The sequence below is a fragment of the Pelodiscus sinensis genome, chromosome 8, assembly GCF_049634645.1.
Source record: "Pelodiscus sinensis isolate JC-2024 chromosome 8, ASM4963464v1, whole genome shotgun sequence".
NCBI lineage: Eukaryota > Metazoa > Chordata > Testudines > Trionychidae > Pelodiscus > Pelodiscus sinensis.
The window spans coordinates 67151219-67167991 of NC_134718.1; the positions used below are offsets into that span (position 1 = coordinate 67151219).

The following is a 16773-nucleotide window of genomic DNA, read 5'->3' on the forward strand; positions in this document are numbered from 1 at the left end:
CATGATTTGTTCTTTACAAATCCATACTGGCTGTTCTCTATCACCTTACTATCTTCCAAGTATTTGCAGATGATTTTCTTAATTACTTGCTCCATTATCTTTCCTGGCACAGAATTTAAACTGACTGGTCTGTAGTTTCCTGGGTTGTTCCTATTTCCCTTTTTATAGATGGGCACTATATTTGCTCTTTTCCAGTCTTCTGGAACCTTTCCTGTCTACCATGATTTTCCAAAGATGATACTTCCTCTATCAGCTCCATGAGTATTCTAGGATGCATTTCATCAGGCCCTGGTGACTTGCAGACATCTACCTTTTCTAAGTGATTTTTAACTTGTTCTTTTTTTATTTTATCTTCTAAACCTACCCCCTTCCCACTGGCATTCACTATGTTAGGCATTCCTTCATCAGACTTCTCAGTGAAGACTGAAACAAAGAAGTCATTAAGCATCTCTGCCATTTCCAAGTTTCCTGTTACTGTTTCTCCTCCTCACTGAGCAATGGGCCTACCCTGTCCTTGGTCTTCCTCTTGCTTCTAATATATTTATAGAATGTCTTCTTGTTTCCCTTTATGCCTGTAGCTAGTTTGAGCTCATTTTGTGCTTTTGCTTTTCTAATCTTGCCCCTGCATTCCTGTATTGTTTGTCTATATTCATCCTGGCTACGTCTACACTGGCCCCTTTTCCGGAAGGGGCATGTTAATTTCAGCTATCGTAGTAGGGAAATCCGCGGGGGATTTAAATATCCCCCGCGGCATTTAAATAAAAATGTCCGCCGCTTTTTTCCGGCTTTTAGAAAAGCCGGAAAAGAGCGTCTAGACTGGCCCCAATCCTCCGGAAAAAGCGCCCTTTTCCGGAGGCTCTTATTCCTACTTCAGTAGGGCGCTTTTTCTGGAGGATCGGGGCCAGTGTAGACGCTCTTTTCCGGCTTTTCTAAAATCCGGAAAAAAGCGGCGGACATTTTTATTTAAATGCCGCGGGGGATATTTAAATCCCCCGCGGATTTCCCTACTACGATAGCTGAAATTAACATGCCCCTTCCGGAAAAGGGGCCAGTGTAGACGAGCCCCCCTTGTAATTTGTCCTAGTTTACATTTCTTATATGACTTCTTTTTTATTTTTAGATCGTGCAAGATCTCCTGGTTAAGCCAACACAGTCTTTTGCCATATTTTTCCTACTTAGTGGAATAGCTTGCTTTTGTGCCCTTAATAATGTCCCTTTGAAAAACTGCTAACTCTCTTCAGTTGTTTTTCCCCTCAGTCTTGCTTCCCATGGGACCTTACCTACCAGCTCTCTGAGCTTACCAAAATATGCCTTCCTGAAATCTATTGTGTCTAATTTGCTGTTCTCCCTTCTACCATTCCTTAGAATCATGTACTCTGATTTCATAATCACTTTCACCCAAGCTGCCTTCCACTTTCAAATTCTCAACCAGTTCCTCCCTATTTGTTTAAATCAAATCTAGAACAGCTTCCCCCCAGTAGCTTTTTCAACCTTCTGAAATAAAAAGTTGTCTTCAGTGAAGTCTAAGAACTTACTGGATAGTTTGTGCCCCACTGTGTTAGTTTCCCAATACATATTTGGATAGCTTAAGCCCGCCCATCACTACCAAATCCTGCGCTTTGGATGATTTTGTTAGTTGTTTAAAATAACCTCATCCTCCTCTTCCGCCTGGGTAGGTGGCCTGTAGTAGATCCCTAGCATGACATCACCCTTGTTTTTTACCCCTCTTAGCCTAACCCAGAGACTCTCAACACATCCGTCTCCTATGTCCATCTCCACCTCAGTCCAAGTGTGTACATTTTTAATATATAAGGCAACACCTCCTCCCTTTTTTTCCCGCCTGTCCTTCCTGAGTAAGCTGAACCCTTTCTATACCAATATTCCAATCACGTGTATCATCCCACCAAGTCTCTATGATGCCAACAATATCATAGTTTTATTTATTAGCATTTCCAGTTCTTCCTGCTTATTACCCATACTTCTTGCATTTGTATATATAGGCATCTAAGATACTGATTTGATCTTGCCTCCCAGTTCTGCCTTTTTACTCTTTGTATTTTATTTTACTTTCAAACAAGTTCAGTCCATTTTATCCTCTTTACATAGAAATGTAGCATGGACTGTAATGATGAATAACCTTCTGAAACAAAGTTCAGTTTATTGAAGACTTACTGTTCTATGGTTTGTAGAAGTTCCCTTCTTTCCCTCCACTTTTATTATTAAATATGAAATGGGTACATATTTGGCACACTACGTACACAAAGGTGGTGAAATATGCTAATAGCATATATTCCAAGTGTCTCATCAGTTCAGAGATTAGGCTACTGATCAACTGAAAGTGGGATAGTTTTTCATAACTATTAACTTTGAATCAAGAGCTATGGAATTTTTTAAAAACAAATCTGTTCTTATCAACGCACATGTTTCTTCATTATGCCAACAGGGCTACTAACACCTATCTAAATGGACCATGGTCTATTGCGCTCATAGTTGTTCTCTCTAGACACACACCAGGAATCCCCTTTATGGCCACAAAACAAAGACAAGTAATCAAAGTGAAAACATGCAGCTATTCTTGACCAATAACCTGTTCAGTAGTGAATATTTGGAAAAATATTACCAGGCCGTAATTACTAACATCAAAGGGGAAAATCACTGATCTAAAGGAAGAAATTCAAGCGTAATAAAATAGGTTAAAATGGTTTTCTAAAAGGTTTTGCCTCCTGACACATTTTGAGAACAGCCAGCAAAGGACATCAACAGCAGGTTGGGCCTGTCCAAAAGACGCTACTGTAAACTGCAACGTAAGGTAATGACCTTAAACAAAGTTGTAAACAGAGGAGCGAGCAGGACGCTGGGTTACTGGCTGGCAGAAGGGTGGAAAAGCGTGGCTGACCTTGAAAGAATGAACCAAGCGCCTGGGTGGCGAAAGAGCACTGCACACATGAAGGGCTCACAGTACATAGATAGCTATGGTGTGAATTTTAAGATGTGTTAATGGAAGAGTTTAGGTAGGTAAAAGAAGTCAGGGGCTAAGAAAAATGCTGCCTAGTTTACTAATATCTCTCTCCTGTTTTAGGAGACAAAAGAAACCCTCTCAAGACTTCAGCCCCAATCTGAGATATGTGTAATCTTTAATCCCCACAAACTTTTCATGTTGGGGAAATGCACTTTAAGAAGATGTTTCTGAACTGACATGCAAAATCCATGTTGGGCAGGCCGAGTATGTAGTTGTGAGAATCAGGCCAGGCCTGTTTAACCTATGGATAATGGAGGGAATATCTCATACAATTTCTCTATACTATCAACTGTCATCATTCAGCATACGTCTGGGGAGAATAGGGAGTAAGGAGGGAAAGAATGCAGTATCCAGCATGGTATTAAATACTGTATTTATTTGGCATGCATGCTCGCCAATTTCAAAACAAAGGTTACAGTTTTTAAAATGTCTCAGAACATCAAAGGACAGTCCATTTACAAATGGTCAGTATAAGGAATCACACTAGTGTTACTGATCTAGAAATGACTTCTATGCCCTTTCCCCAAACACACTACACTGAAGCAGATACAGCTGCCTGTAAATAGTGTGGAAAACAGATTCTGTCGTGTTCTCAGGTTATTAGTGCTCTTACATGTATGACGCAAAAATCCTCAGTGGGGGGGTGAAAAAAGAGGCAATTTTTAGCTCAATCATGGAAGACCCAACTGTCCAATCTCATTGTACTTAGACTTGTACGTAGTTCAATATTCTTCAAAATACGATACAAAAGTTGAGAGAATGAAAAGGTCCTTGATAATGAGTATGTCCTAACCTAGAGGATATATTGGTCTTAAGTAGCTATGCCCCTGACTCCCACACTCCATCACAACCTGCCTTCCCATCATTCAGTAGAACCAAAATGAGTAATCCACCAGTAAACTGGGTGATGTTACACTTTGGATATTTTACCCTGCTACCAAAGGGTATGTCTACACAGCAAAGTTATTTTGAAATAATAACTGTTATTTCGAAATAACTTTACTAGCATCTACACAGCCAAACCGCTATTTTGAAATTAATTCAAAATAGCAGAGCGCTTATTTCAAATTTGGTAAACCTCATTCCAGGAGGAATAACACCAAATTCGAAATAGCTTTTTCGAAATAAGTGTTGTGTGGACATTTATATTGAAATAGGGGGCCTCCAGCCTTCCCAGGGTGCCCTGGTGGCCACTCCAGCCTCAACCAAGAACACTCCTCTCCCTCCCCCCTTCCCAGAGCCTTTAAAGGGGTTGGACTCTGGCCACAGTGTCTGTGCCAGCTCCAAGCCTGCCATCCCAGAACCAACAGTCCCTGCCCCGACCCAGTGGCCCCAAAACATGAGCCTGCAAGCCACTGGCAGCCAGCCCTCCACGGCTCCTCAGGAGCAGTCTGCCAGCTCCCAAGAGCCTGCCATGGACCTTATTCAGGTTTGGGGGGGGATGCCCCCAATGTCCATGATCTCTGCACTAGACAGAGGAATGTGGCCGTCTATGGCAGGATAGCTGCCAGCCTGGCCACTAAAGGCCACATGCGAACCCAGGAGCATGTTTGCATGAAAATCAAGTTGGTCCGGTGAGACCCCCCAACCCTGAGCCTTCCTTCCCCCTTCTTCCTCTTGCTTTCCCCTTCTAGCTCCCTCTTCCCAGGTTTCCCACACCCCTCTCCCACTCTCTCTCTTTGCCTCTCCCGCCTCCTTTCCCCAGTCTCACCCGAGTTTCATTCCCCTCCCCCCAGTTTTGTTAAATAAAAAGAGTTTGTGTTCATGAAAATACAGGTATTTTATTTTACATCAGGAAGGAGGGTTAGGGAGGGGTAGGTGGAATGACATGAGGGAGGAATGAGGCACAAGCCCCCTGTGGAGCACACCAGGGATACTGCTAGTGCTCCTCAGGGTGGAAGCTCTCCCGCAGGGCCTCCTGGATACTGACAGCCCCTGATGGACCTTCCGGATAGCAGCCTGCAGCAAGAGCAGCCAGGCTCGCAGCAACACGTCCAAGAGAAGCACCAGAGCACCCAGGGACAGCTCTGGCTCCATGTTGCAGAATGCTGTGATGTCCCAAGTGAGGGCAACCAGACCACGCCAAGACAAAAATGCTTCACTGTCCCTCATCGAGGTAGACAAGCAAGCAGGGAAACCTGAAAACTGGCTGTCCGGGGGCTAGCGGGGGAGGACCCTTTAAGCATAGACCTCAGTTAGCCTCAGGCAGCACCCCCCACACAGTAAGTCCTGACCTGGTGCCCTGCCGGAACTGGTTCCAGCCAGCCTTAAATACGATTCAGAGTCCACTCAGTGTGGATGCGCTATTTCAAAACAGCAAAATGCTATTTCAAAATGCATTTTGTATGTAGACGCGTTATTTCTAAATAAGCTATTTCGAAATAAGATATACCTAAAGTTTCAATATGCAGCAATTATTTTGTACTGAAAACGTAAAACTGAAATTTAGGAATCTTGAGAGAAACTGGAGGTTTTGGGAATAGCTGAGGGGGAGTTAAAATTCCTTTTCTTCACACCCTACTTCACTCATTCATAATACATGCAAAAACTGAAAAAAACAAATAGTCCTGCATCACCTTAGAGACTAACAAAAAATGTAGATGGTATTAGCGGGCACAACCCACTTCTTCAGATGAATGGAGTTTAAGGGGTCCAAGTTCCAAATAAATAGCAGAGACAGAGAGGGGATGGGACGGGAAAGGAAAAGAGAAAAATTGGGGAAAGAATAGCCAGAGTTTTCATGCTAAATTAAACTGATACTCTTAAGTACCTGGTGTTTGGCTTTTTATGTCATTAGGATGTGCAATGTAGTAGACAATCCAGTTAAGGTCTTTGTTTAAACCTCTGTTGTAGGTATCAAACTTGTAAATGAAATTAAGCTCTGCAGCTTCCTTTTCAAGTGGTTTTTGTAAATTGGATTGTAATAATATGGAAACTTTGAGATCCATAGTTAACTTGCCCGGACACTCATTAATGGATCTCAAAGTTTCCATATTATTACAAGCCAATTATTATTACAAGCCTCTGAAACCAGTATATGCAGGATATCCTAAACTGAGGAAGTCATACACACTCTGGGTGTGTCTAGACTACATGCCTCCTTCGACGGAGGCATGTAGATTAGCCAGATCGGAAGAGGGAAATGAAGCCGCGATTAAAATAATCGCGGCTTCATTTAAATTTAAATGGCTGCCCCGATCTGCCGATCAGCTGTTTGTCGGCAGATCGGGGGAGTCTGGACGCGATGCCCCGACAAAGAAGCCTTTCTTCATCGACACAGGTAAGCCTGGTTTCACGAGGCTTACCTGTGTCGATGAAGAAAGGCTTCTTTGTCGGGGCATCGCGTCCAGACTCCCCCGATCTGCCGACAAACAGCTGATCGGCAGATCGGGGCAGCCATTTAAATTTAAATGAAGCCGCGATTATTTTAATCGCGGCTTCATTTCCCTCTTCCAATCTGGCTAATCTACATGCCTCCGTCGAAGGAGGCATGTAGTCTAGACACACCCTCTGAGTAGGTCTATTCAAAAGATCAGCCGCGAAATAATTACCCATATTAACATTCCAATTATCCATAGGCTGCAAAGTTAATACCGCACTGATAAAAGTCAACTTTTCACTCTTTCTAGAGCTACAGACGCAAGCTGTTTGCAGACTCAGGCAGACATCCCTGCAAGCACTTACATTTTAGTGGCTATCCACTGTTTTGTGGCAATTTCAGAAAGAATGCCAGTTATTCTGCAATCTGTATGTCCACATAATATCACTATACACTACGTCATTGTCAACCGAGATGGCCTAATACTAAGCTTAGGAAGGAAAACTAAGTGACAAAGTGGGCCCTGTGGAAATCCTTTAAGACATAAACGGATAGAGTCTAATTAAAATAGATTTTATCTTTAAACAGCACCTATTCATCTAATGGTCTGCACATAGTCTAAACTTCTCTATGCAATAAGTCTGCCATGAAACAGCAGCTTCTGTGCATTTATAATTATAACTATGCCCCTAATCAAATAATATACTACGAAAGAATTAAGCTATTTCCCACAGTATGCATAGCTCACATCTGTTCTAACAAACGTCAGGAAGAATTTGTGAAATAGATTGTGCTTGATGCCAGAACAAACAAGATATTAAAAGTTTCCACCATACAAGGGGGCAGGATTGCACGTTTTTAGCACAGCATGAAATGCCAGTTTCCCATTAATAGGTCATTCATGTGTTATAAAGAAACTAGGAGCAGAAGCTAGACCAACGGCATCCTTAAATCAAGTACAAATGTTACTAAGGATGAGAGGGACGAAAGCAGGGGACATATACTCAGCGGGGAGGAAAGCACATGATAAAATGCCTAGCTAGAAAACAGATTAAAAGAATTTGTTAGGATTTTAAAAAATCAAGGTGATATTTGCAACATGCATAAAATGTTTTAATCCTAATGTTGCAAATAATGCCCCCATTCTTCCCCTCCCAAAACTCATCTGGGTAGTCCTGTATACATATGAAATGAAATATTAAAGTGACAGCTTCTAATTATTATTTTTACATTCCTTAGAAAAGATTCTTGCAATTCTCAATCAAGGCTGAATTTGTCCACACACATTGGAAAGAGCAAAGATAAGAACGTAATCTAGTCATTTAGTGGTAGTGCCAATGAGCAGAGTTAGACATATCTATTGCTTTGAGCATTTGCGTTGTCAGTGCCTGTAGCAAAAGCTGACTGCTTAACGAAGGCAAACATTTCCCAGTCTCCTCACTGATGGGAACAGTAGTATTGAATTTCCAATAAAAAAGAACTAGCGACACTCAATTTAGTAACAGTAAGAAGGAATCCACTCCCATGTGTTGTTCCATAAACCACTAATTACTTTGCTTATTTCCTTCTCCTGAAACATGGATTCATTTCACTTTCCACTGAAGTCTCCAGCCCTGTGACCATGGGCTCTGCCTGCTATCCAGGCCAGCTGCAGCTCAGCAACACTAAAATCAACCAAACAACTTCATATTTGCAGGGTCATCCAAAATTGGATGATGAGCGTAACTAATAATAAAAGTTAGATTCAATGGGATGGTTTGTGCACAGGGGAATTTTTTTCATGCTTATTAAAAGGCATAGTTCTGCTTTGTTTTCCACTTCTGTCTCTCCCTCAATGCGCCTTCCTCTCATCCTAAAACCTGCAATTCTGTTGAGCCCGTTTCATGACAAAACTCTGCTAAGTTTTAGGATGTAGCCCACCAGAAAATTCCCGGATAAAGAAAAATTATGTAAACCTGGCTTCAGACAGTTATCAAACTATTCAAATTATGCCATCAATTTAAAAAACAATCACACTTTATGTGTGGAAATATTTTGCCTACTCTTGGCAGTAACACTTTAACTAGAGCAGAGAAAAAAGAAATCTTTATTTTTTTAGTTTGCTTACTTGAGCATTTGACATCAGTTTCACTGTTTCCCATGTACAGTATTCCACACAGGCACACGTCAGAGAAACATTTTTTTAATAAAAAGTTATAGCTAAGTCACAAACACTGACAGGTGGACTCTAGGGCACCAATAGTGCCTGAAACGACTTATAACTCATTTTGTTAAAATAAATCAAATTAAAATGAATCCTTAAATACTTTTCATTTTATGCTTTATTTGTGATCCACATTATGAGTCCTGAATTGAATATAAGGCATTGTCTAAGAAAGGATTCATTGTTTATACAGTATCGGTGATGCACTAGGTACTTCACAGGAAAGGCAAGTTACCCGTCCTGTAGAATGTAAAAAACAGGCAGACAGCTGATGGGAGGATGATGTTGTTTAGTGAGGCTCTGCTTAACACTACACTGTCAGTTTTGCTTGATCTAATTTTTATATTTCCTTTCTAAATTTGTGTTAATATTTCTTGATAAAGAAGGCTAAGGTGATTTTTTTCCCCGTTTTCTTTGCTGAAAGAAAAAGCAAAGAAAATTACATTGTTATAGTTCACATTGTGATGATTTGTTGGGTGGGGGAAAAGAGAAATGTAAAGAATCAAATTAACTCCCTTTTTGAAATTGTCATTTAAATCTGCATATAAATATGGAAAGCCTCGAGCTATAAGAAAAAAGACAATACAAACAGCATTCCCCCTAAATTACTATTGCATACCAGCTATGCATGGACCATACATAAAAATCTGTTTTCTGTGACTAATGGATATAATGGAGTATATTTAATATTTTATCTCTCAGGCTAGTAAAGAATCCTATAGTTGAAAAAAGTTACACTTTACAGCAAAAGAAACTCCAGTAAGCCATATGACATTTTGATGCCGACTTTTAATTTTTTAATCTAACAGCTAAAAAATGATTTGTTAAATGTATCCTTTTCCTAATTTGGGAACAAGAACTATTTTAGGTTACAAGGCAAAGGAAACCTCTCTTGGATCTTCAAGGTATTTCAACATAAGCATTTGTTCCACAGTATATTTTCCTGCGGGACTTTTTCTCCCAACTAGATTCCTTATTTAAAACATTGGAGTAAGGGAAAGAATTCTTAAAATGTTCAATGCCAATATGTGTTTTCCTAAAACTGGTCCAAACTTATGAGGACTTAAGATCAGATGTTGGAAATTTCATCTTTCTTCCAAAAAGTTCAAAGCATGACAGAGAGACATTTTTCCTTAAAAAATATTTGCTTCATTTTTCTCATTATTTTACTTGTGTTAGATTGCAAAACAGATTCAATGAACCTATGTCAACAGTATCTTCTAGAGGCTATAAAATTGCTCCAATTTTGCTAGATACTAGTATATCTATGAAAAAATATTAAAGCTGTAAGTGTACAATTACTCATTTAAAATTTGCAATGTATACAGTTAAAATTAATACTCTCAAATGTGTATTTACTCACATTAAATCTTTAAGATTTTTAATACAGAATTCAACCTGCATTTCATGAAATCTCTTTATATTTAAGGGAACAACGCTAATCAGTCTTTTCCCAACGTTATTTCTAGCTATTTGTTCTATTACACAGCAGCGAACCAGGCATCTTGCAAATCAAAGATTTACTGGTACAAGTTTTTACTTCTTGATTTTTCAGCATTCTCAATCAACCTAACAGGAGATGGTACAACACCAAATCATGGGCTAAAAATTGATTTTGCATTGTGTGGTGCAACGTCTAAAATATAAATCGTGTTTTGCAAAAGTGAACTTATCTGGAAAAAAAGAAAAAAAAATTCAAAGAACTACTTAACATTATTATGTATATAACAGCTCTTTAGGTATTTTACAGGCTTCTAATATTTATTTTTTTGTACATTCCCAAGTATAATGGGTCATTAAAGTCTGTCTGTGGTCCTGAGGCTCTACCATACTAGAAACAGGATACAATAAAAATAATCATCATAATTAATAATTAATCATTGCTACTAATATTAAAATTTCCCTTGTTTCCTTTCCATAGCTATCTGATATATGTATGCACTTTTACTTAAACGTCAAAATATCATCAATTCACCATACATACCTCTTACAGCATTGATCTCCTAATCAGACGGCATTGACCTCAAAGCCTTATTTTATTTCCATGGAATAAAAAGTTGTTCCCCAACACAAATAACTAAACTGAGTTTATGTTTGTAATTTTAAATTTTTTATCAAACTCTTTTTGAGCTCTTTATTAGTCAAGACCAATGATGTTTTCAAGACACAGAACTATACACCCAAGTGTAGACAACATTCTCTATAATTTTATGTATCTTATTTCATTAATCAGACTAGTAACAACAAGAAACTTGAATTACCTTAATTTCACTTTATGAAAATATTATGAATTTAAGGTGGAAATAAGAAAGTTAGTTTATTATGCTCATGATGTGAGAGTTTAGCAAAAATACTTTGTCACAAGTATCAAATTTCCAGTTCCATTAACTGTATTCAAAATTGCCTAACAGATTGTTCATTGTAAATGGATAAAACACCCGTAAAGTGTTATTTTAAAATATTTTCAATAATCCCATCTTTATGTCACTAACATCTACAATAACTTCTAATACTTTTAGAGAAGCGAGGAAGAGTCAGAGCACTTAAAAGTAAATCTAATAAATAAAAGTATCAAATGGAATCAGCCCATCAAAAAGTGTAATAAAAATTAATTATATTTTGCGCTAGGCCACTCAACATTAGCTTTCTAAATTAGCTGCCAATTTCTTTATTATAGTTTGGAAAATAAAACCAATAGTTAAACTACTGTTTTAAAAAGGCAACCAAGAAATACAAAACACGTCTGAAGAAAAGAATTCCTTGAAGCAGCAAGCCTTTCTAGTTATGAATTAGCAATTCTCTTTCCTACAAAGAATAGCAAATGACCATTTATTTGTATTAAAGCATCTTTTTTGAGGATCATAATATCTGTCCTCATTTACATTTCATTGAATTTACATTAAAAAGCTAATTTGATGCAGCACTTCTATGATGTGCCATTAGATTTGTTATCTTTAATAACCAACATGTGACTCAAAAAAGTGGCTTATACATTTAATTTCCAAATATTCCTCATGCAACAAAACACTGTTTGCCTTTATTTCCTACTTAATATACTTTGCGTGAGAGAGCGCTAACTATAACACAAACATGTATGCACCATTTAAATTATGGAGCACAGTTACAAAATAATGCGATCAAATTGCAGTGCCTTAGATAGAGATGTTCGACATTTGCCATTTTATGCCACGCTGCCATGATACAGAACAGTTGGCGCACGCTATGTTCTTGAATTTGTCTTCTTAAAGATAGACTTGATGGGAAACTCACATTTCAATTTTGAACCAGAATTTGCCATCAGAAGCGATGATCAAATATATACTGGCATTGTAAATAAAAATTCGAAGGATGGTCATGAAATGTCTTGACGTCTTCACCTAGCTAACTTTTGTGTTTTGTGCCATATAAAATCATGATAAACTGTAAGCTATCAGGGCCATCTTTAGAGACTATCATCTAAAAGTTCAGAGAGACTTCGTGACGCATTATGAACAAATTTAAGTGGCTTGTAGCAGGGTTACAATTTATCTACATAGTAGCTCTTCAGTTACCCAGATGTATTATATATACTATTATTATATAAAAACTGTATCTGTGTATCATACATACTAATATTTCAAACTGAAGTTCAGTTTCTGTAAGAATAATTGGCCTGAACACATATACGTAGTACGGGAAACATTATGCCGCCTTATTTAAAAAACACTGTTGACTTTTAGTACCGTAAACTATAGCGACATCTTGAAGAGTCTGCTGTCATAACACATTTTAAAATTCAATTAAAATGCACAATTGTCCAATTTAAACAATATGTTCTGTTTATAATAAACATTGTTCTCTTGAATATGTTGGGGAAGAGGTTGAGAGTGTTTGCTCTATTGACTTAGTCTTGGCCACATAATAATAGTTAAAGAAAACTAATAACTTAAAGAAAATATATACATGTAATGAGAAAAGTTCTACAAATACTAAGTTCAACCAGTAGGTTAGTATTACTTTATAATGCGTCAGAGACTTTGTTTTATCACACAAGATATTTACTTGACAACTGAACACAAGAATTTACTATCTATTGTGGCCTGGACCATTATATCAAAATGTGTTTAACATATGTTAATACTCAGCACTCAATGTCTTTTCTAATCAACACAGCTAACAGCAGATCTTAAAACAAGAAGATACTAACTAATCTAACAGCTACCAAACGGATATTTACTAGTGTACTTTTACAAGTCCCGATTTTTTTAAAATAAAGTTATGACTAGAATAAACATTAGCTACAGAACAAGCAGTTACCTTATATCAGTACAGTGTCAGTTGTTATATAATATTCTTATTTCATATACTAATTACAGTGCATTTAATTAGTCTTTTAGTCTTTTGTTTAACCCAACAGAAAACAGGTACCACTCTTATGCAAATGTGCCTGTCAGGGGTATGTTTCCTCTTTGGGGTGAGAAAGTAAAAAAGTAAAAGTTCCACAGGGTTTTTATTGCCATCATTACAGTGACAAGGGTGAGAAAATCTTTTATGCATGGGATTGGTAAGTTTTCCAAGACAATTTTGTAAATGGCAACTCTGACAACTGGCATTTCTTGTCTCTCCAGCATTGCAGGGGCTCTGCTCATTCTAGGCCCGATGACTATCACATTTATAGCTCGTGGGAAAACAAACTCTTTTTTTGTTCTGAATTGCGCTTCAGGCAAAACCCACAGAAACTGCACATCTCCCATGATAACGCACACAATCAGTGCTCTCTGAACATATTTAGGCCCCGGGTTAAAAGGCCAGAAAGCCCTGGGCAAGTGGGCTGGTGCGGATCTTTGTAGCAGTGGCCACACGCAGAGCAGGGAGCATGTTTTACCCTCATCTGCTCTGCCTCGCTAGGGCCAAGGAGGCGACGCTGGCTTCCAGCCGGTTGCTGAGCTGGGGAGAGTGGCAAAGTGTCAGCGCCGTGCGCTCCCGTGCCCCGGGGCAGGGAGGAAGGGGAGCAGCAGGGCGAAGGGTGACTCCGCTTGTCCCCCCCTGCCTGGGACCCAGCCCCTCCTCCCCCGACTGGCCCGGCCCGGCGCGGCTCTTACTTGTGGATGAGCTGGGGCAGGCGGGGCGGCGGCTGCATCCCTCGGCTGGGGGCCGGAGGGCCGGGGGCCGCGGTGCGGGCATCTCGGTCCGGCTGCTCCGAGCCGCTGGGCTCCGGGGCCTGGTTCATGGTGGCAGCGGGGACCATCCGGCCGGACTCTCCCCCACCCCCCTGGAGCGATGGGGCGCCGCGGAGCGCTGCTCCGAGCCAGCCCGGGGAGGGAGGGCGCAAAGCCCGGGGGCTGGGCAGCCCGGAGCCAACCCCCCCCTCCCCGCCGCGGCTGCGGGAGCCACCCACCGACCCCCCCCCCCCCCTCCGGCGGCTGGGAGGCGGCGGCGCCTGGGGAGCGGGGTGTGCGGCGATGCCTGGCGCAGCGGAGCCAATGGGAGCAGCAGTGCCCCGGGAACCCCTGCTGCGGGCGGCGCAGCGAGCCGGGACCCCCCCTCCAGTCCTCTCCCGGCCCGGGGGGCGCAGCGAGCCGGGACCCCCCCTCCAGTCCCCTCCCGGCCCGGGGGGGTGCAGCGAGCCGGGACCCCCCCTCCAGTCCTCTCCCGGCCCGGGGGGGTGCAGCGAGCCGGGACCCCCCCTCCAGTCCCCTCCCGGCCCGGGGGGCGCAGCGAGCCGGGACCCCCCCTCCAGTCCCCTCCCGGCCCGGGGGGCGCAGCGAGCCGGGACCCCCCCTCCAGTCCCCTCCCGGCCCGGGGGGTGCAGCGAGCCGGGACCCCCCCCTCCAGTCCCCTCCCGGCCCCGGGGGCGCAGCGAGCCGGGACCCCCCCTCCAGTCCCCTCCCGGCCCGGGGGGCGCAGCGAGCCGGGACCCCCCCTCCAGTCCCCTCCCGGCCCCGGGGGCGCAGCGAGCCGGGACCCCCCCTTCAGTCCCCTCCCGGCCCGGGGGGCGCAGCGAGCCGGGACCCCCCCCCCTTCAGTCCCCTCCCGGCCCGGGGGGCGCAGCGAGCCGGGACCCCCCCCCTTCAGTCCCCTCCCGGCCCGGGGGGCGCAGCGAGCCGGGACCCCCCCTCCAGTCCCCTCCCGGCCCGGGGGGCGCAGCGAGCCGGGACCCCCCCCCTCCAGTCCTCTCCCGGCCCGGGGGGGTGCAGCGAGCCGGGACCCCCCCTCCAGTCCCCTCCCGGCCCGGGGGGTGCAGCGAGCCGGGACCCCCCCCCCTTCAGTCCCCTCCCGGCCCGGGGGGCGCAGCGAGCCGGGACTCCCCCCCCTTCAGTCCCCTCCCGGCCCGGGGGGTGCAGCGAGCCGGGACCCCCCCCCCTTCAGTCCCCTCCCGGCCCGGGGGGCGCAGCGAGCCGGGACCCCCCCCTTCAGTCCCCTCCCGGCCCGGGGGGCGCAGCGAGCCGGGACCCCCCCCCTTCAGTCCCCTCCCGGCCCGGGGGGCGCAGCGAGCCGGGACCCCCCCTCCAGTCCCCTCCCGGCCCCGGGGGCGCAGCGAGCCGGGACCCCCCCCCTCCAGTCCCCTCCCGGCCCGGGGGGCGCAGCGAGCCGGGACCCCCCCTCCAGTGCCCTCCCGGCCCGGGGGGTGCAGCGAGCCGGGACCCCCCCTCCAGTCCCCTCCCGGCCCGGGGGGTGCAGCGAGCCGGGACCCCCCCCCTCCAGTCCTCTCCCGGCCCGGGGGGTGCAGCGAGCCGGGACCCCCCCTCCAGTGCCCTCCCGGCCCGGGGGGTGCAGCGAGCCGGGACCCCCCCTCCAGTCCCCTCCCGGCCCGGGGGGTGCAGCGAGCCGGGACTCCCCCCCCCCTTCAGTCCTCTCCCGGCCCGGGGGGGCGCAGCGAGCCGGGACTCCCCCCCTTCAGTCCCTTCCCGGCCCGGGGGGGCGCAGCGAGCAGAGATCCCCCTTCAGTCCCCTCGTGGCCTGGGGGGCGCAGCGAGCCGAGACCTCCCCCCTCAGTACCTTCCTGGCCTGGGACCCTCCATCCCAACCCTGGGGGCACAGCAAGCTGGAACCCTCCTCCAATCCCCTCCTGCCCCAGAGGGATGTAGTGAGCCAAGGCGCACACATCCCTTGCGCCTCCTCCTGAGCTGGGGAGCACCAGGAGCTACAACCAGTCCCTCTCCTCCCCCCGCCCTTCCATTCCTCTGCTGGCCTGGGGGTAAATGAGCCAAGACCCTCCCCCATCGCCTTTGCTGACTAGGCCTGCAGTTGAGCCAGGACCTGCCTTCAACCTGAGGGATGCAGTGAGCAGAGACCCCACTCCAACCTCTCCCAGCCACTGAGCACAGGGAGCCAGGATCCCCCTGTCCCTGTCCCTCCAGCGGTGTTGGAACAAGTTTTATAGTAGGGGTGCTGGAAGCAAAAACCACATCTTAGTTATTACTAATTCAAGCCTGGGGTGTGCTCCCACACCCATATCACCCCTTGCTCCAGCACCTCGCTAGTCCTTGGAGGGCTGCATTAGGTCCAGCCCCTCTCCAGTCCTTGGGCTATCCTCTTGCTCCCTTCTCCGCCCCCCTCTCCCAGCCAGAGGGGCAGGGGTCAATGCTCCACCCCTGGGGAAGTGCTGCCCAAAACCTTGAACTTCCTCCCCCTCTCTTAGAAGAGGCACTGCTCTTATGCTGCTACTTCCCTGCTCACCCCATTAGTGCTTCAGGAGCTCTCTACAGCTATTCTCCTCCTTCTCCCTCTGCACAGCCCCAGAGAGTCCACTGTCTTACCTCTGCTTTGTTTGCCTCCTTTATAGATGCAGGAAGAACCTACTGGTGGCTTCTGCAGGGGAGAAGTGGTTGTTTCTCTGTTCTCTGGGCCTCAGTGGCAAGTTAAATATCTATTTCCATCCTTATTACAGCAGCACCCGACTGTTCTGGATGCTGTACCTCTACATCCAAACAAAGAGAATCACTGTCCCAAAGAGGCACTTTGACCCCTCTTTCTACCATCTTCATACAATTACAAATTGCAAGCACTGGCATTCCAGGTTCGTTGCTGGGATCTAGTTTAGTCTGATTTTCCACACCTGTCTCCTTTATTTCCTAGACACACAGGAGGACACACTATTAGGGCTAAGATTTTGTTTCCTAACCTTTACAAGTTTGAAGGGTGGTAACGGTGTTCATGTAGCCTAATTGCCTGACCACCATCAGAACCTCTCATCACCTTTATTACAGCTGCCGTAGTCGGCAGTCAGTCGCTGCTATTGCTGTTGCTGCT

General features: G+C 44.9%; 1 protein-coding gene across 2 annotated transcripts in view; it reads right to left on the minus strand.

The window, feature by feature from the left end:
- Positions 1-16389, minus strand: part of RBM20 (RNA binding motif protein 20) — a 199931-nt gene extending 183542 nt beyond the window's left edge. Inside the window, exon 1 of one of the 2 annotated variants that reach the window (XM_075935489.1) lies at positions 16281-16389. Coding sequence is in view for 1 of the 2 variants with exons in the window: in XM_075935485.1 (XP_075791600.1) it covers positions 13623-13768 (146 nt within the window). In the remaining variant the exon portion in view is untranslated. Of the gene's footprint in view, positions 1-13622; positions 13909-16280 lie in introns of those variants that run through there. The other variant, XM_075935485.1, reaches the window with a different exon arrangement.
- Positions 16390-16773: the final 384 nt, after the last annotated feature.